The sequence below is a fragment of the Onychostoma macrolepis genome, chromosome 20, assembly GCF_012432095.1.
Source record: "Onychostoma macrolepis isolate SWU-2019 chromosome 20, ASM1243209v1, whole genome shotgun sequence".
Taxonomy (NCBI): Eukaryota; Metazoa; Chordata; class Actinopteri; order Cypriniformes; family Cyprinidae; genus Onychostoma; species Onychostoma macrolepis.
The window spans coordinates 20,312,475-20,332,545 of NC_081174.1; the positions used below are offsets into that span (position 1 = coordinate 20,312,475).

At 38.2% G+C, this 20,071-nt stretch overlaps 2 protein-coding genes across 4 annotated transcripts in view; one reads left to right on the forward strand and one right to left on the reverse strand.

Annotated features, from left to right (window-relative positions):
* Positions 1-1,722, forward strand: part of sesn1 (sestrin 1) — a 57,193-nt gene extending 55,471 nt beyond the window's left edge. For both annotated transcript variants that reach the window (XM_058756319.1, XM_058756320.1), the window contains one exon: positions 98-1,722. In XM_058756319.1, the coding sequence (XP_058612302.1) occupies positions 98-184 (87 nt within the window). In that variant the 3' untranslated portion in view covers positions 185-1,722. The remainder of the gene's footprint in view (positions 1-97) is intronic.
* Positions 589-20,071, reverse strand: armc2 (armadillo repeat containing 2). Of its 2 annotated transcripts, none has more exons than XM_058756314.1 (18): positions 19,918-20,071; positions 18,980-19,263; positions 18,387-18,459; positions 18,134-18,305; positions 17,082-17,211; positions 15,561-15,604; positions 14,983-15,090; positions 13,231-13,421; positions 12,478-12,580; positions 12,124-12,380; positions 8,655-8,800; positions 7,879-7,978; positions 6,223-6,487; positions 4,008-4,130; positions 3,794-3,907; positions 3,580-3,712; positions 3,369-3,508; positions 589-3,088 (listed from the first exon to the last, which is right to left on the reverse strand). In XM_058756314.1, the coding sequence occupies exons 2-18, from the start codon at positions 19,189-19,191 to the stop codon at positions 2,949-2,951; spliced, it is 2,451 nt and encodes an 816-aa protein (XP_058612297.1). In that variant the 5' UTR covers positions 19,192-19,263; positions 19,918-20,071; the 3' UTR covers positions 589-2,948. The 2 variants fall into 2 exon arrangements, with proteins under 2 accessions (XP_058612297.1, XP_058612298.1); XM_058756315.1 differs by having other exon boundaries at positions 18,980-19,280; positions 19,918-20,000.

Below are 20,071 nucleotides of genomic sequence, written 5' to 3' on the forward strand. Positions count from 1 at the left end.
ACTTCAGACCAAAAAAAATGAACAGACAGCAGGTTATTTTTGAAGGTTAAATTGTCTCGGTTCGAGTTAATAATGATTCTTTTATTTTGTCTTTCAGGTCCACGTTAATTTGCTTCTTATGGAAGCGCGCATGCAGGCAGAACTGCTCTACGCTCTGAGAGCTATCACTCGCTACATGACATGAAGTGCTGTTCTTGTCTACCTTTTTAATTTTTTATTACTGTTGTTGACGTTGGACTCCTAAATAAATAAACGTAAAAACGACAAAAAATGGAAAAAATAAAACTGAGGAAGAAGAAGAACGGGTGGCGGCGGAGGGCGATGACAAGGTTGTTTTGTTAAAAGAAGAAGAAAAAAAAAAAAAACAACAACTGTCAGCTGAACCTACTTGCTGAATCACTTGTGGCTGCTCAGCCTGCAGTGCCAAAACTGGCCACTGGGGGGAGTGGGGCTGTCGGAGCAGAATCCCTCTAGTGTGTAAGAGGACAAGCTGAGACTGCGAGCTTCTGGAGGCCAGACCTCCTTTAGTATTTCAAATGCATCTGCAATAAGATGCCATATAATCATATCTTCTTTTTGTGAGATGAGATTAAAAAAAAAACACAAAAAAAAAAACACAAATAGCTACTCCAGCGCCAGTGCAGAAAGACTGCACTAACATGACTATCTATCTACTAGTGTTTTTTTTTTTTCCATATTTTTTTTATATTGTTTTTATTTTTTGTTCAGCAGTGGCTAGAGATAGAAGCATTACTGATTTTGCATAAACGCGTGCCTAGTCATGCGCAGCACTGGCAACAGATGCTGAAGTGCCGTCTGTTCATGCTGCTTTTCTCAATTGAGAGGCCTCAAGACACCCAAACCATCACCCATTTGTATAAGCTAATCCAGGAACGATTGTGTTAGTGTGAGAGCGCAATTCAAAAGTAATAGCTGTCTGAGCCCTTGTTAGAGTTTACTGTAAGACACCACTTTGTTTCATTGTGACATTTCCAATGTGTGAATGCTCCAGGGGGAATAGAGAAAAAAAATCCAAACAGACTCTTTTTGGGGTTTCACGCATTAAAAATATCAAAGCACTTTTTTTAAACAATGTTAAGCTTCAGCTTTTATGTAGCCATTTTGTTTCGATGACCGTTTTCTATCTTTTTTATTTGTGTTAGTGACTTTCAAAGTGGAAAGGTCTTCCTTTTGTGATGTGCTTCCTGTTGCTCTGATCCATCCGCCTTATCTGTCTTCCTTTGAATGCACGGTCATCTTAACTCCTTGTTTTTATTTTGGGGTTTATTATAACTAAATACCTCCTGTTATGTATCCTTAAATAGCTAAGTGCTGTCTGGTGAGCAGAGCTTTGTCTTACGTGGCTGCCTGTTGTGCGCTACAATCTGTACAGAGCTAGATGCTGAACCAGGCGACCTGCACGCTTGTGGGGTTAAACCATGCTTGTTCTCATTATCAGAACTTTAACCAGTGTAACTAAGCAGTTTTGTTTCGAGTGTGTGTGTGTGTGTGTGTGTGCGTGTGTTCTTTTCAAGCGGGGTGGATTCTCTGCTGTCTTTTTTTGTTTACTAAACCAGTTAAGTACTGCATTCTGATGATGGCAGGACTAGAGGGATGGTACTTTTTCTTTTGAAGATGGATATGAGGTTTTAAGTCTGATGTCAGTTACTGACAATTTTATAAGAAATTATTTGTTAAAAAAAAATAAAACATGGTATTTCACTGGTTGTATCATTTGTAATTTAATCAAACTTTCTGTTTTCTTCCCAAAAAGTCACATTAGGATGATGCATTACACCAAATATTCAGTATTAAATAAGATTTGAACAGTCCAAACACCTCATACCACAAGAACTGAAGGTTATTTTTGTGCTTATTAACAATAACACACTTTAAGATATCATTTATATAGCTTTTAGGTCACATAATCAATGTTTTTATGTCCATGAACATCCACCCACCAGCAGAGACCCTTGTAGCAAAGGGATATATCAGCACAGACACGACAGGCCTATAGAAAAGCATCCCCTGCTGTGCACTAATGATTTAAACACAATGTTGAACACGGCAATTCATCCTCTCACAGCGAGGATTAAAGAAAGCAACATTGTTGACTTGGGAACCATAAGGAAATTTTCCCTTATGTTGTTTGTAATTTCCCTGTTTGTGGTTATGAGGCTGGTGGTCATTTAGTGTCAGTAAATGGTCATTTAATGGAAATCACCATAGTCTAGTTGTTGCTCATTTTAAAAGAATAATGCGAGAAGTTAGGTTCCCCTCTTAATAACGATAAAATATCTGGTTCTTTTCTGAAAAAGTCCCTTGGATGTCGTACAGGAGTTAAACAGCTTCAGACTTCACATGAAAACGTTAAATCTCAGTAAACAGTGATTTGAATAAACTTCACAAATATCCCATTTTGGTCATTGGTTTTAAGCATGTATGTAAATGACCTCTAGGGCAGCTTTGTAAACTTTATATTAATGTATAGACTGTAGCTGTGAAGTGTAACCTGTTAAAAGGAGGGAAGCCAGTGCCATATTATATCAGTTTGATGTGATTGTATTAAGGAAGTATGACAATGTTTCTATTCTGTGTTCCTTACAGACTTTTCTGGAAGTGTCTGTTTAATAAAGTCTTTGAGATCATGGAAGATGCTCTTGAGTGATTTTTGCATGTACATTAGTTTGTTGTTTATGATCATAGGCTTGCCTTCTGCCTGACACAATTCAGCATAAGGTTGTGTAATAAACATCTGAACTATTTTATTTGAAAAAAGTGTTGGTCATAATTGACAAATTCCCTATGTTCACAATATCAAAAGAGACATTGTAATAAAGTGCAATATACACACCGGCTCATTCCTCAGCTTGTAGGTGTGCATACAGTACATGTATACACACAGACAAGCGTGTGACATCTGGAGAGGAGGAGTGTGTCAGTGGAGCTTACGGAATGATGCCAGTAGTGTCTTTAATATAAAAACGCTGTCTAAGCCTCTCAGCTACAGGCAAAAAGAGCAGCTCCCAGCATGCTTCCTGAACCTGTCTGACTCCATCATCAGAAGGCCACTGCAAAGCTCCTCTGTCTGGCCAAAACACAGGACAAAATGTCTACATTAAGTTCACACTGAAATTTTAACCATTCAAATAAACAGTGATTTCTCCATGTCATATTTGTACATGCCAAACTGTCAACTAAATTAATATAATAATTAATAATGTATACATATGTATTTTACTGTGTGTGTATTTAAATAAACCAATTAATAAAATAAAAAATATATACCAAATTGTGTTATATTTTTAATTAATTCTACCAAATTAGCATACTATAATGCCAGTCCTGATGCTTGTGTGTTTATGTACCAGTGTAGAGCCGCAAGATTTCCAACAGCTCTTGAGTGTGTTGCAACTCTCCATCTAAAGAGCAGTTCCACATTGTCTGACACACCACAGCAGCCAGATGCCAGTCCTGAGGCCCGAAGTCACTCAGACAGTCAATAAGCCTGCAATATGGAGAGAGAGGATGCATAGTACTTATACATTTTACAGAACACTTAAGAGAGAGGCAAGTTACTTCTGAACGGTTCCCATGGCCCTCAGCATGGCCCTGTTGTCTGGATCTGCAGATAGGTTGATGAGAACTCCACATGCAGAGAAACACACATCAGGGGTCTTGGAGTCCAGGAGGGTTACCACATACTGCTCCACTGAGAACACAAAAGACCAACACAAACGTCAGCCACTGGGGGTTTGGAGACAGAAAAAGTGGCAGAGAGAGTGTCTCACACCTTTGTGCTGCATGATGAAGTGTCTCACGTCTTTGATCTGCGACAGATTTCCAAACACACGTGTGGCCTCCAAAACAGCATCCATACTGGAGCTCAGCAAGAGCTTTAGTAGCACTGCAATGACAGAAGGACAGGCAGGAGGGGGACATTACTGAAGGACCAAGACAGATGCAGCATACAGGCTGTGTTCACTTCACACACACACTCGTCTTACACTGTGAGATGTGTGTGTGCTGGGAACGGACCACTGAGCTCTCGCCTTGGTAGAAAGACAGATTGTTGATGGTGGCCACGGCATTAATCACTAACTCTTCACTCTCCTGCACACACCTGCACTCTGAGAGACAGGGACAAAGACACAGAAAACTTACTCACAGAATGGCATAAATAACAAAATCGGGATCCATTATAAATACGAGTAGCCTAATTCATTGTGCATGTTTATTTCCTTGATCTGGACTACTTTTGCCCTCATCTAACACTCATTTAAAGCGACTCTATTAATTGAAAGCACTAAGAATTTCATAACATTGTCATATCTAGCAAATTTCAAACATGGTTATTATAGTTAACAAAAAAAAATACTAGTTAATTAAAAAAAGCTAGCTGACAAGCTAGCTAACCAAAATAACGGTACTAAAATTTGTCATTAAAAAAAAAAGACAAGATAAACACAAAAACTACAACTTTAAGTAAATTAAAATGAAAGCAGAATAATAAAACACATAATTGTATCGCAGTGATACTAAAATAAGACCGATCTCAAAATGAATATTGATTTTTCTACTATACATTATAATGTTGTGATGCCTAAATTCACATATAGAATTTTTTAATTTTACTTTGAATTGATTAATATAATACTATATTAACATCAGCCATTTTAACAACCATGTTTGTTGGTTTGTTTTAGCGGCTTGATTACCATTTGTATAACCAGTTTTATTACAAACACCATGGTTAAACTATGGTTAATGTAGCAAAATAATGGTTAATTTGTGGTTACTATGGTTTAACTACAATAATTGGGGTCTTTGGTTTTATTTATAGTAAAACCATGGTTAGTTTTCTTAAGGGTTTACTTGTCTGCTTTTGTACCTATTCTGCAGGATATAGATGACCGTCTTTATGAGTGTGTCATTGAACTATCAATTCAAATGATTAGTTCAATCAGAACTGCCTGAACAAGTCACTTCTAAAAACAAATTGTTGCAGAGATTCCATTGTTGCTTTGTTTTAACTTTATCTAGTTGTCGGAGCAAAAACAGACAGCTTTCTTTCACATTCACCTGTCTAGACGAGTTATAGTACAGCAGCTTCAAGATGTTCAATTCTTGGTACTGAAGATCAGATCTCACAGGGCGCTAATCAGGTGTTACTTCCTCCTTAAGTTTCAAAACTATTCATCTGAATTTTAGTGTCAGTACTTCACGATAAGTCCGAAATTGAGGTAGTCAGAATCTGCCAGTGCGTGTAACTGTATTAAGATCGTGTATTTCCCGTTCGAAGTGCGGTTTGCTCTGTCAGTGTTTGTGCGTCACACTGCACAGCGTGTGTTCATTTCGAAACACCTTTTGTTGTGGTGAATGCTCTGTCATTGTTACCCTTGATTTCTCAGTTTCTTTTTCCTTCTCGATTTTTATTTTCATCATAACAGGATGTCATTTTAATGTACCAGACATAAGGCAGATAAGCGAGAAACAATAAATCTCCCACCCATTTCCTCTCTAACTGTCCACATCTGGGTTCTAAAAACTACAGCATCCTCTAACTGTCATTTCTAACTGCAGGAATCGAACAGAAAGTTTTAATATTCTTTCTCAAATTTTAAAAATGACACGGGATGTATATTTCCACAGGACACAAATCTCTTTCTCTATTTCAGAAAGGAAATGCATAACCACCTCTTCACACTAACATGCCTGCTTCTGAAACGTTCACATGCAGAACCAAAACCGAGCTTCCATCCATCACCATCAAACCACAGTGCAACATCTCTGAGAACACCAGGCTGCACAGAAGTAGAGCTATGCATAATAAAAACATGCAGGTTACAATCTGGCTCTTCTCGTCATTGGAGAGGATGCAATAACTTGAGGGTCTATGCCAGTAACTGACGTGAAGAGAACAGCATGTGATTGCAACGTGCAGAGCAACCAACTTGCACATTCATTTAAGTTCAAGGAAGTAAATTTAGCCTGAAACATCTGTGTTGCTGTGTGTTTAAAGTCACATCGCTTCTGCTGGTCACGTAGACAATGCTTTAAGAGTGACAACCGCATTAGGTTGCGTGCATGAGTGAATGCACTACAGTATCTGTGAAGTACGTTCCGAGTGGGTTTTCTGTAAACACTTTTTTTGTTGAATAAACTATTAACTAATTAACCACAAAGAGGGGTGTGTGTTTATTTCATGATTATGTTTTGTACCCAGCACTTCCAGCAGCAGCTGTACACACAGTGCGTTGGCAGCCAGTGCCGTGCCCACGGTGGGATGGATGGCCAGGTTGGCCAGCAGTCTGATCAGTTTGACCAAGACATCCTCTCTCTCAGGGGGCGATGGTGTTTCCTGGTAGACCTGAAAAAGATCTAAGAGGACATCTATCCCGCCTTCCTCCTCATAGACTCTCTCTCTGGCTTCAGTGCTCTTGGCTGTCAGATTTCCAAGTGTGAACAGGAGACGCACTACTAGATCCTGCACATCAAAAAAAGACAGAGGACAAGTGTGCTTACTAGTAGGTCTAAGTTAAGGTGACAACACATGCAATTAATCACATTGAATATTCATATACATATATTTACACATTTATTCAATTTGACTTATTTGGCATTAATCCATAAAGGATTACATAAGACCCTCATGCAAGACACAAAACAAGTATAAAATTTAACCTATTTCTATCTATCTATCTATATACAGTCGAAGTCCAAAGTTTGCACTTTGCAGAATCTGCAAAATGTTAATTATTTTACCAATATAAATGTTGCATACATTTACATTAAATATACTGCACACAAACAAATACTAAAAATTACACACAGACCTATTATTTACTAAAAGAAATATAATGTTACATTTTTTTTTAAAAAGAGATAAATTAGGATTAAATGCTTAAAAACGATCTACAGGCCTGCTGTTTAGCAATTTGATGGTCCAAGAAACCCACGCAAAATCACTTGAAACTCCTGTGAATCTAGCAGCCTTTGGTTAACTTTATTTTGTCAGATGGTTTAAATAGATTTTCAACAACTCCTTTGTTTTCTTTTAGAACAGGAGTGTCAAACTCGGTTCCTGGAGGGCTGGAGCCCTGAACAGTTTAGATGCAACCCTAATTGAACACACCTGATCCAGCTGATCAAGTGTTTAAGGCTTATTTGAAAACTACACGGTGTGTGAGTTGGAACTAAACTCTGCAAGGCTGCGGCCCTCCAGGAACTGAGTTTGACACCTGTTTTAGAATGTATGAAAAAGTGGGGTGCAGAGAGAGACCTCTGCCAGTAGTCTAGAGCAGTGGTTTTCAAACCTGTCCTGGAGGCACCCCTGCCCTTCACATTTTGCATGTCTCCATCATCTAACACAACTGATTCAAATCATCAGCTGATTAGTAGAGACTGCAAGACCTGATCTGGGTGTGTCTAATAAGGGAGACATACAAAATGTGCAGGGCAGGGGTGCCTCCAGGACAGGTTTGAAAACCACAGGTTTAGAGGACAGTATGTCCCTATGTGAGGCACAGAGTGTGTGTGGAACTGTGTTTATGATACCTAGTACACAGTGTGAACTGTGTTTATTCTTTATGAGTTTGGGAGCACATGATCTCATTACTCTTAGTGCCAGAAGGAAAGAGAGAGAAGAACATCTGAACTGTCTGTACCGAAATAAAATGAACAGAAAAACACACACACACACACGCACACCTTCATAGACCACTGCTCAAGTTTCACTTGAGAGCAGAAAGCGGAACATGCAGCCTATATGCTTACGTGTGTGTGTATGTGTGTGTGTGTGTGTGTGTGTGTATGCTTGTTTCAGCGTATGTCTGAGTGTGTGTGTGGACAGTGTACATATACTTGGGCCAAATTCACCTGTTTCCTGCTGTGTTTGCCAAGCAGGTCCAAAAATAGGCTGCAGCAACGTGGCGTCTCAGCTAGTGCATGACAGCATTCAGTGTAGGTGGACAGCTTGCTGGAGACCAAACACACAAGTATATTCACACACATCACATGGCACAACTTTATCAACATTAATCAAAAAGCTTAATTCCTCAAACTAAAATTAGAACTTACCTCAGCTGGCAGATATTTAAAATGAATTTTACAGCATGCATTACAAAACTTTTAACCAGTGGTTCTCATTCAGGGGGCGGGGCCCATTACAGGACCTAAGAAAACTGCTAAGGGGAACTCAGGATGACTTCAAATAATTTGAAACAGAACATTAAAATTACTGAATTTCAACATATTGATTTAGATATTGATTATTGATTAAATTCTAATTTTCTTAACTGTTTTTGATCCGTAAATTATGTGAGATACACATAGTGTTTCATTTATAAAATATCAAATACTTTAATGAATTCTTTGTATTGTTGAATTTGAAACCTAAAAATTATATTTATTCATATTTTTACATACTTATAATTATCTTCCATTTATTTATCCTTATATTTGATCAAAAATTCAATATATATATATATATATATATATATATATATATATATATATATATATAATTATTTTTATTTTTATTTTTTACTTCCACAGTCTAAGAAAAATTAATATGAGGTACTATGTCTATTCTAAACACTAACTGCATTTGAATGCACACACACATCACAATGACAACCGACAGACAGACTGACCTGAATATTCGGGCCACATAAATGCAGATGTCGAGGTCATTGCGGTGGTTCTCCAAAATCAAGCAAAGAGTAGAGAATGCCTTGTTGGACAGAAAGGAAGGCCGAGACTCTGACTGGTCAGCTATATTTCTCAAAGCTGCTGTGACCTAGAAAGGGTCAAGAGGTCAAGATTGTGAGCAACTGTGTGTTTGAGAAACACACACACACACACAAAAGAAATGTAAAGTATGTGTGTTTGGCGATTGAGTGTGAATGAGGGACTGTGCTGCAGGTGTGCATATGTGTGTACTACTGCCTAATGGGTAGAGATGCATATAAAAGAGGAAGTACTTATAATCAAGAAGAAATAACAGAAGGTCTTTAAAGTGGCCTCATAAATCTCTCCATCTAGAGCTCAAGACACTGATTAGGGTACATGGAGAGTGCCTGCTAGAGCCACTTGGAACATTGCGCCATACTTTCATGAAAATCCTCATTTCCATCTGCCAACTGACTAATGAGTGGCACGGCAATTGGCGCTGAACATCAAACCATGCGTGCCGAGTTCAGGAAGTTTGTTTGGGCAGAGTTAAATCATTCCTGTTAGACGTACTTTGTGCTGAAGGAATATGAAGTAAAATATGGACACGGAGAAGTGGAAAAAGGGCATCCTCCCAGACGAAAAAAGCAAAAACAAAAGCAGAGGAAAAGCACATTAAAATCCACCCTTTTATTCGACCCCATGCAACCCCACCCTTATGAAGCGCTCATATTTTGTTCCGTTTCGCTCCCAGAGCAGAGTTCTGAGAAACGTCCGGGTGGAGTTCAAGCATGCTGAATTCCTCCTGTTTTAAAGTCTTCAGAAAATCTTTTAAAGACACAGATTTACAGTGTTTTCAATGCAAACCTATTTGTTTATCTATGGTGGTGTGTGTGTTGCACAAAGCACAGTTCCAACACATAGGGGAAGCACATAACCTCGGTCACTGTTGATATGCACGATGGGATCTTTTGTTTTGAGAAAACAAAGAAAAAAGATGATCATACATCATAGAAAAGTCCTTTCTGCGATTTAAAGGGATAGTTCAACCAAAAATGAAAATTCTGTCACAGTTTATCCACCTTTATTTTGTTGCAAACCTGAAGGACTTTCTTTCATCTGTGGAACATAAAAGAAGACATTTTAAAGGGACAGTTCACCCAAACAGGAAACTTCTGTACTTAAGGGGTACAATGCTGTTTCATGCATTCAGAGTTGTTTACACTGTTATACGTCCAAATTGTTTTTTGAAACTTTGTCCTTGCTTCGCATGAGAATCCAACTCTTTAACAGAGTATTTATGTGCCAAAAATCTCACTTCCGGGTTCGTACAGGTTTCGGAGAGTTTTTTTCCGATTGTGGCTCTTGTTGACGTAAACGACGGTGGAACTCCTTATATGAGCATTTCTCCAGGAAGAACATGCCCCTGCACTCATCGACCAGAGCAAAAGCGCGCCCGGCCCATCAACGCGCTTCATTCGGCTGCACTGCACGGGACTCGCTCGGGAAGAATGTCTCTAAAGAAGTGTGTGTTTGGTTGTGAGGGAAAGATAACCTTGTTCAGCTTCCCGAAGAACCCAGCGTTACGTAAACAGTGGATGGAGTTTGTTTTTCGGGGCAGCAACAGAGTTTCTCAAGTGTGTTTGTTGACGAACGTTTTATAAATAAGGCCCAGTTCGACACTGGATTTGCACATCGTTTAATACTGAAAGATGGAGCAGTCCCAGCTATAAAAGATCCCGGTCATGATTCAGAACTGCAGACGGTAAGTAAAACGGCATCAAATATCTCTGTTTTGTTGGCGACCTGCGCAAGTGCTGATCACTCTTTAGCTCCGCCCACGGCGCGCTTCCAGGAGCTCGGCTTTTTTCAGGGAGAATCGTAAAGCTGTATCTTTCTTTTATAAATATGATAAAACTAAAGACTTTTTGGAGATATGAAGGACGCAGTACTACTCTATAGGTACTCAAAATTAACATGAGATTGGGTGAAACTGGCTCACACTGCAGGATTTTTAAAATCCTAACCGATTATGAAATCTGGTTGCAGCACACACATAAGGAGAATCTTTGCAGATTCTTAAACATGCAGTAAGACCTTCGTTCATATTCGGAACACAAATTAAAGGCTGGAATACACTACACGACTTTTAAAATCTGAACAGATTTTTAAAACACTAGGCATCATACACTTACCGACTTTGTAAATAGTGACAAAGGAAAACTGGGCATCATACACTACCAGACTTTATAGTTGTTCCGATCACAACAAACTCATGCAGAAACATGCGCCTTGCTGCTAGGAGACGGATGACAAATGAAAACATACCTGTTCTAAAATCGGCTGAAAATATCAAACATGCTTGATATCCTCCGACTGGATAGAATCAAAGTCTGGAGCTAAACAATCGGAGTCTGTGACCATCATACACTACACGATTTTCTGTGGAATCTGTCAGCTGTAATCTGCAGACTGGCTCCGACTTTCCTCAACTAGCATCAACTTGTTCAGACTGTAAAATCGGGGGAAAATTTGGGCAAAAATCGCGTAGTGTATTCCAGGCTTAAGATATTTTAGATGAATTCCGAGAGCTCTCTGACCCTCCAAAGACAGCAAGGATCCGACCACGATCAAGGTGTAGAAACGTAGTAAGGACATGGTTAATAATCCATGTGACATCAGTGGTTCAACCTTAATTTTTCAAAGCTACGAAGAAAACCAAAATAATGACTTTATTCAACAATTCGTCTCCTCCGCATCACCCTGGCAGCATTTTGAAGAGTATCACGATGTATGCGCGTGCTTTAATCTGAAAGTAAACAATATATGCTGTTCTGTGTCAGCAGAACCACGCGCATACGTTGATTACATTCAGATCAAAGCATTTTGATACTCTCCAAAATGGCGCCAGCTTTACGTGGAGGAAACAAATTGTTGAATAAAGTTATTTTTGTTTTCTTTGCGCATAAAAAGTATTCTCGTAGTTTCGTAAAATTATGGTTGAACCACTGATGACTGCCTTACTACGTTTTTGGACCTTGATCACCCTTGCTGTCTATGGGAGTGTCAGAGAGCTCTCGGAATTCATAAAAAATATCTTAATTTGTGTTCCAAATATGAACGAAGGGTGAGTAATTAATGACAGAATTTTCATTTGTGGGTGAACTATCCCTTTAAGTGTTTCTTGGTCCATACAATGGAAGTCAATGGTAACCAAAATCATTCTTTAAAATGTCTGTTTTTATGTTCCACAGAGGAAAGCAAGCCAAGCAGGTAATTTTTCAGTTCCTAACCATTTTTCAGTTTCAAACTTCAGTTTGTCTGTGATTTCCTTTGTTTTAAGGTATCTGTGCATTTGCGAACACGATTACCATACTGAAAACAGCTAACAATAAAGCAACTTTGACCTTGACTCCTGCCTAATCTAGGCAGCTGTCAACGATCACCCACCTGTACCAGTATGTGTCCTACGATGATACGCTGACCTTCTGCCTCTGACCTGTGAGAAGTTATGTTTGCTGAAATTGAAGATGGACCATGCATCAGTCTCTTGGACAGCTGCAGCAGGACACCGATGAAGCCTTTAGACAGCAGCAGCCTGGAGAGGGCGCTGTTCCCTGACAGGAGCTTCAGAGAGCCGACACAGTACAGCACGGCTTCACCTTTACTCCACACGTCCTCACAATGGAGCAGAGACAGAAGGGAGTCTGTGTGTGGACACACATACACATAATGGGCTGATGTTGGAGATAATAACTCTTTGAGTTTAGTAAATGGGTGAGTTATGCAATAATTAGGTCTAACCTAGGATGCAGCCGTTGAGGAACAGGGCGTCGTTACTAGCGTTCCGGCTGATTTTGAAGATGAGTTTGCAGATGTTCAGCAAGTTGTTTCCACTCACACTGAGCTTGTAATACAGACAAAAGCAATAAGGCTACTGCTTGATTTCAAACTTTAGTAGGCTCCTCTTATCTTATAAAGTCGAGGCTGTTTAAGATCAGACCTGGTAAATGATCATGTAGTTTGACCCATTTCAATTTTTGGGTTTTCACATATACTATGATGTTTTTCTTGAAATGTCATGACTTTTTCTCATTTAGGGTCATGAACATGCTTGCAGCAGCATGAGCAACTGTTGTGGAATGTGCAGACAAAATCGATATTACTAAATGTACAATTATGATGTTTGCGGTGAAGTTTGACACATTTCATTGTTAAATGCAGCTGCACAGACCCCCCAAAAATAACTTTTTTTTAAGTACTTTATGTCAGTAAAGCACATATAAGTGCTTTTCCACACTTAAAATCTTTTTTAAAATGTAAAAAAAACTAAAAAAGTTAAAATACTGCAACAATAATTTTCAGTTTAAAAATCGTTGGTAAATTATTTTTGTAATGTGCGAGAAGTATTATTGGTTAAAGGTTACCATATTTTTTTTTATAGGTGAATTTTATTGAATCGATTAGAATAAATTTTACCCGGATCATAATGATCGTACCCAGATTTTTAACATAATACAAGACATATTCTGTGTTTGTGTGTGTCTATATACTCACTGCCAGAATAAGTTTGGCTAATGTTAGGTTAAGTCGATCCGATCCCACATCTACAAGCCTGAAGAGTGTTCTAAGGATGGCGGACCTCTTTTTAAACTGCCTTCCCAGCATGCCTCTCTCTGCCAGCGCATCATGGAGACCATTGCATGTATTACACAGCTCTCCCACAGTTTCATCTGACACAGCATCACCTATAAGGGTTGTTTTTGAAAAAGATAAAACCTGATCAGTATACTGTATGTTCCAGTGCACAGAATAGGTAACTGTCAAGGTCACATTTCAAACCAAATGTCTCACACAGTATTAATCGCAGCATTGTAATCCTTCAACTGTCCCTGTGAAGGACAGTGAAAGAAGAGTAGTCTATGGGGTACACAGCCTCTTTCATTCAGCTGAACTGATGTGTACACAGAGTAGGCTTACTGACATTTCACTGACATTTGGCCCACATGTCAACACCCACTGACAGAGTTAACATGGCCCTACAGGGCAAATTCCCCCCCTGTATGGTATGCATCATTAGTGCGTACTGTCTTTACTGTCTTTCCAAATGTACCAGCACTGAGCACAACAACATGGTATGTCACGAAGTTTTAAGTTGGATTAGACTTCAATAGAGTATCAATATCTCTAAAATCCCCTGGGCTCAATTAAAATTGATAATCTTTTTTCATATTTGCATCTTAGACTAGCTTTTGCTTGCGGAATAATTATCCATCTCTACATGCTTTTTAACCATTGTGTGCACTGGCAATGCCTTATTCTTGCTGGATCTAACTTGCCTTTAGGGGATAAGTCACAGGCTGCATTTTCCAAAGCTATTTTTGCTAAAACAAATGTTGTTTCTCAAATCTGTTTCCAAGATGGTTGGCATTCTCCCCAACGGCACTCTCTGATAATGCCATGGAGAATATGAATGGTATTTTATGCATAAACCGAGAGGCTCTTGGCACAATAAATATTTGATATTTATCTTTTAAATGAATTTTGATTGAATTTTCAAAGTGCTTAAATATTTACTGCTATTAGATTGCATTTCATGGTTCTTTTCTCCCACATGCTTTGACTTTGAAAGCTCTATACTGTGCCAAGCTCAACATAAGCTTTGTTTTTATTCCTCTGCATTCAGATATTGTGTTTTTCTTTCTCCCTGCAGTTTTGCTTTCACTCTGGGACACATTCAAGCGCTAAAGTGTAGCTCTTTAGTATGAACTTGAATAAGCACAATCCAATAACCCCACAATTGGGGCTATCTTTGTAAATCTAAAGTTAGTAATAGCAAAAAATAAGAAATCACGTTTTTGGACCATGAAGCAACAATTCCTATAGGTAGATGTGATCAGCTGAGAGTCAGCTGATGCAAGCCTGACTTGCGTGACCTGCCAGAACTAACACTATATGCTTGATATTCATATTTCTAAGAGCCCAAAAAGAAGTAATGTAACATTTTTCATGGAGGGTTATGTTGAAATTATGTTCCCAAAAGTCATCAGATATCAACCAGAAATAAAGTGTTAAATATGTTTTTGGAGCTCATGGTTGTTTTGACCCTAAACAAAGCATTAGTGTTCAATCAAAAAGCAAAATCATTCTTTTTTTCAATATGTTCATTTTGAATTGATCAGTTTTATGCAAACATATTGTTGGTCTGATGATGTCCAGCAAAACACAATGTGACCCTTTACTCTTTAAGGTCATCAGATCATTACTGGAGCATATTAAGCACATTAATAAGAGCAATTTAATCATCACCTGGTGCAAAAGACTCAAATTCTTGAAGGACAGGAAGAACTTTAGTGTTCCAGAACACAGATTCATCCATGTTGTCATCTCCTGTGTCTCCATGCCCAAACTTGACTTCTACAGCAGAATGACATGGAGTGGGTGTCAGACAGACAGTCAGACAAATATATAAACAGACAGACAGATGTACTTGATTGATCCCGGTAGGGAAATTCAGAAAGTTCACTCGAGCAGTTCTTAAAGCATATGAATATAATACAGGATGTTCAGTATAGCATGAAAAGGTCAGAGCTTCACACCCACACGCTTTTTCATTAGTGTCTGTTCTGTTCAAATGCCTCTGAGAGCATTTGCATTGTGGACGAGCTGCAGGAAGCAGTGGGTTGCGAAAACAACAGATCAAACTGCTATCAACTAGCATCTGGATAAAGAACCTTGAGAAACTGCTGCAGCAAAAGTGGTTTAGGTTTCTAATCCGATCAGATGTTTGCGGCTACTGGCAAGATTGTCAGACCTTTGCCTTGTTTATCACGTGTCGGTTAGAGGTTTCAAGTGCAGATATATAAATGATAGATATAGCAATATACCTGGTTTTGATCCTCTTGCACTGGATACATCAGTTTGCAGCATCCTATTAATCACAAACACAAGTAAATGAGCAGATTGAGAGCAAAAATAAATGAATTACAAACACCTAGATTGTTTTTTAAATTTATATTTAACCTGAACATTTTTTTACAAAGTCTGAAGATCAACATAAACACATGTTCAAAAGAAACAAAACATTTCTATATTTATTTATTTATAAATGGCAGTATTATCATAGAATTTTCCTTGCAGACACAAGAGGTCACTGTTGTGATATTCTGAAGTAGCATTTCATTGACCATTTTTTTCTTTAATCTTTTTCTTTAACAGTCAGTGGTTTCAAAATCAGTTACTGGTGGAAAATAGATAACTTTCAAAATGTGCTTGTGTAAATGTTCATTAAAATATGCGTGCATATAAGGGATACTACAACAGACAGGAAACCACAGGTTCACGTGCTTGTCTCAGAGCTAGTCATGCACTGTCATGGTGAATTTTATCTCAAATATCAAGATATCCGTTAACACGATTTAAGTCTTTGCTATCATTAAGAGCAGATTAAACTGACATACCATGTCTCAAATGTACTTCTACTGCTTACAATCCCCAATTTTTATAGTACAGTATAATGCCATCATTCATCTTTATCGTATGTCACATGAGTATTTTATAAGGATTGAGAAGAAATTATGGTACGGTTGAGCATATTTGTGGCATTGATCATGTTTGGGCTTTGTACTGTCTTGATAATGCCTCATTGTTGATGGGATGCCTCGGCCGAGACGTGATCTCATCGTGTGAATCTCAAATGAGACTGTACTGGTGGTCAACAGACCAGTCAGCCAACCAGCCACAAACGGCCTGCATAATCTAATATTGCTCCATTAGCAACTATAACAAGGATATGGTAGAGATATAGAGGGAGAGAGATGGCTTGCTGCCTGACTTTAACTTACTATTAAATTCCAGAGTGTCCGGAAATGCATTCAAATTGGAAGCATTGCGATTTTCATAAGTAGGCATTCTGGGCAACGCTTGGCTTTGAATAAACTAATCTTTTAATGTGGTCTTAGTGATAATTTCCACAATTCTGTTGCATTTCATTAAAGTGTGTACACAAAAGAGAATACCTTTTAACTCTGATAACTGGCAACGGAAGGATTGATTCCACTGGGATCTACTGATCCCCAGAATGATTAACAATACACAAGTTCAGTCTCTGAACAGGGTGTCCTGAGAGTCAACAACACATAAAAATGGTTTATTGCTCTTCTTTGGCACAGAGCATAAATCGATTTACTGAGGGAGTTTGATGATGCATTGACAGTAGAGGTTTTTGTTATGAAGCTCAAAGGGACAAACCCCTGATATAAGTCCCTGTCATAAACATACTGCTTCAAAGCCACCCATCTACAGAGGTTTCAAACCTCTAAACATGTGTTCAATAAAATTGCAAGAACAATAAACCTTCAAATGCACATAGAAGGCAGCAAAAGAGATGTTTGTGCTCAAAAGCATACCTGTGTTTAGTAAGTATGTGCAGGTCTGTTTCAGAGGACAAATTTGTTGTATGCTCTGTTACATCAGAACAATGTAGCTTTTCTCCATCACCTGGTTGGTCTGCTCCAATCCTTGCCTCTAGAGACATATCTGAATAGGGACACAACAACACAGCTTAGCTAAACAATCAAAATCAAAAACGCATATAATAATAAATAACACATGTTTTTGAGATAAATTTCTTATGCTCACCAAGGAGCATTATTATTTCATTTAAAAAAATACAGTAAGGACAGTAATATTCTAAAATATTATTACAATTTAAAATAACTGTTTTCTAATTTAATATATTAAACACTTTCTAATTTTAAATACGCTGATTTGGTACTCAAAATGTTTTAGAAAATAAAACATTTCAAAATATTATCAACATTATCTATTGATATTATCAAATGTTGAAAACAGTTGTGCTGCTTAATATTTTATGTTTGTGGAAACCATGATACATTTTCAGGATTATTTAATGAATATTTGATAACAAACGTTTTTTTTTTTTCCTTTTTGTAAAATTCTTTTAAAAAAAACTTACTGACCACAAACTATAGATAATTTGTTTTAAATTTGAATAAACAGTAGCTCAGCCAGAAAAGTTGCATTCATATCAACTTTTTACAGTCTAGCACTGTCCTTTGGTGTCATTGAACTTTTTGAATGACTTCATTATACTCATGACACTCAGAATAAAATTCAATTTAGCAAACTATTGACAGGACAAACACACATTTTGTTTTCTCAATACAAATAAACTCAGGGCATATGCAGCAGAATTACATCCTGAGGATGTAAACTAATTTATCAGATTTTACAGAGAAGTGTCTATTTATTGTGGTTCAGTGTCAAATACTTTAAAGTCTCTTCAGAGGCACTGACACAGGAAACAATGAAGAGGGTTATCAATCTGCCTGACGTGAGCATGTACTATTTTTTATTTTTTTGGTGGGGGAATATTCACTGAAAGGAGAAAAAATAGAAAACATAAACAGATTAATAAAACAATGCTTTATTTTCTTACTCTTTGTGTTTGGTGTCACGGGTGGTAGCCTGCTTGTGGATGCTGCTCTAAGCAGTCTGGCCCGAGAACCTCCTGATCCTATCCTTGTATTCACTCGTTCAGCAGGGGGTTTGGGGAGAGTTGCTTCATCAACACCGACATCCTCATCCAGGGACACAGACAGCCTGGGTTTCTGGGATTGAGAGAACTCTTGAATTACTGTTTCCTGTTTTCATTTGAATAGTCAGACATAAAGTTTTGAAAGGCTCCTTACATGTTCCAGTGGGCTGAGACGAGTTCCAGAGCCTGGCCTGGAGTCAGGAGCTTCAAAATGTCGGGCTTGTAGACTAGAAAAGAAATTTGTGAATGCAATTAAAACCAGCATACTAGTTTTATAAGAATAATCAAACAGCTAATGTTACAATTCAAGCATTTACATTTATATTACATTTAGTCATTTAAAAGACGCTTTTATCCAAAGCGACACTCTCTTTTTTTTCCAAAGCACTTCAAAGAGTGCAACTGTCTGGTTCTGGAAGTAAAAATTCCATTCATTTTCTAAATAGCAGAATTGATTTTTAACAATAATTTTAAAACAGACCTACTGTGAGCTACAAAGTTGTTAATGGATGATTGAATCATGGCTTGAAACTCTTAAACTAAGAGGTTTTTTTTTTTAAATCCCTATGGAAAAAAAACAAATAAATGGGGGGGGGAGGAATTGTATTTAGGAACCAAGGCCACTTAAAAAGTGGATGGGTTCTGTTGCACTCTACAACCAAAATTCATTCTAAATATTATAATGAGCTTGATACATTCAGAACAAGGGATACATACATAAATCTATCATCTTCAATGTTGTTTTACCTGAATGCAGATGGTGGTCGTCCATCGTGTGCACGAGAAGATGATTCTCCAAAGAGCTGCCGATGCTTCTCCTGAGGGGTGAAAGGCCGCTGTGTGGCAAGAGTTCTGAGAGAGCGACGAGCGTCTGACACAATCTCAGCACTGGTCTGTCTCCTGAGGCCAGTGCTCGTGTAGACACGCTCACTTTTGTCCTGAAGCTCCATTAAAGACATGTTTGATCCATAGGGATGTGTACCAGTATCAAGTGCCTGAAACCTTGTCCATTATCCCATAACCAAAATGGGCTGGAAAAGATGCACAACTATAGTTAAAGGAGGAAAAATTGTATATTTTGAACAAAATGAACTGCTTCTTGGAAATATAAAGATTTAGCTGTCCCAGGAATATGTAGAAGACTTTTAATTTGTATATTTTTCTGACATTCTCATCTTTTCTACTTCAGTCTACATATTACAGCAAGTGGTTTGCTGTCCTGTAAGACTTGTTTTCAATTTGATTACTTTTTAAAATGCATCCCACACACAACCGATGTCATATCGTCCAAGGTTGCGTTACCCAAAAGCATCGATAGCCAACTATGGTTGCATGTTGCACTGAACTCTTTTGGTAACGACAGAACTTTAGGGAAACGCACCCCAGAGTGTGACAAGCATGCGCGTCCACGCACCGTCACCATGGAAACGCACAACGCTGCTAGTACAGTAGCTCTGGTGTAGCAAAACAAAACATTCACAACATATAAAGCAAAAAGAAACTTGAAGAAAAAAGATCTTTCTCGATCTGCGATCTTGTATTCAGGAAACCGATAAAAAAATAAATAAATAAATAAACCACGACACAATTAGTATCAAGCGTTGCCTGCAGTCTACTTCATCAGACAACTTGATGTTCTTAGTACACAATGTGAACAGCACAGAAAAACGATATTTCCCATTTACCTTGATTTCCAAACGAGACTTGCCTTGATTTCACTATTTTAAAGAGATCATCTTAAATCCAGAAAGACGAGCCTGTGTCACAACAGACAGAGGGACGCACGCCACAGGGTCAATCACGGCCACGCGCATGGTCATGTGACACACCGAGGCTTTT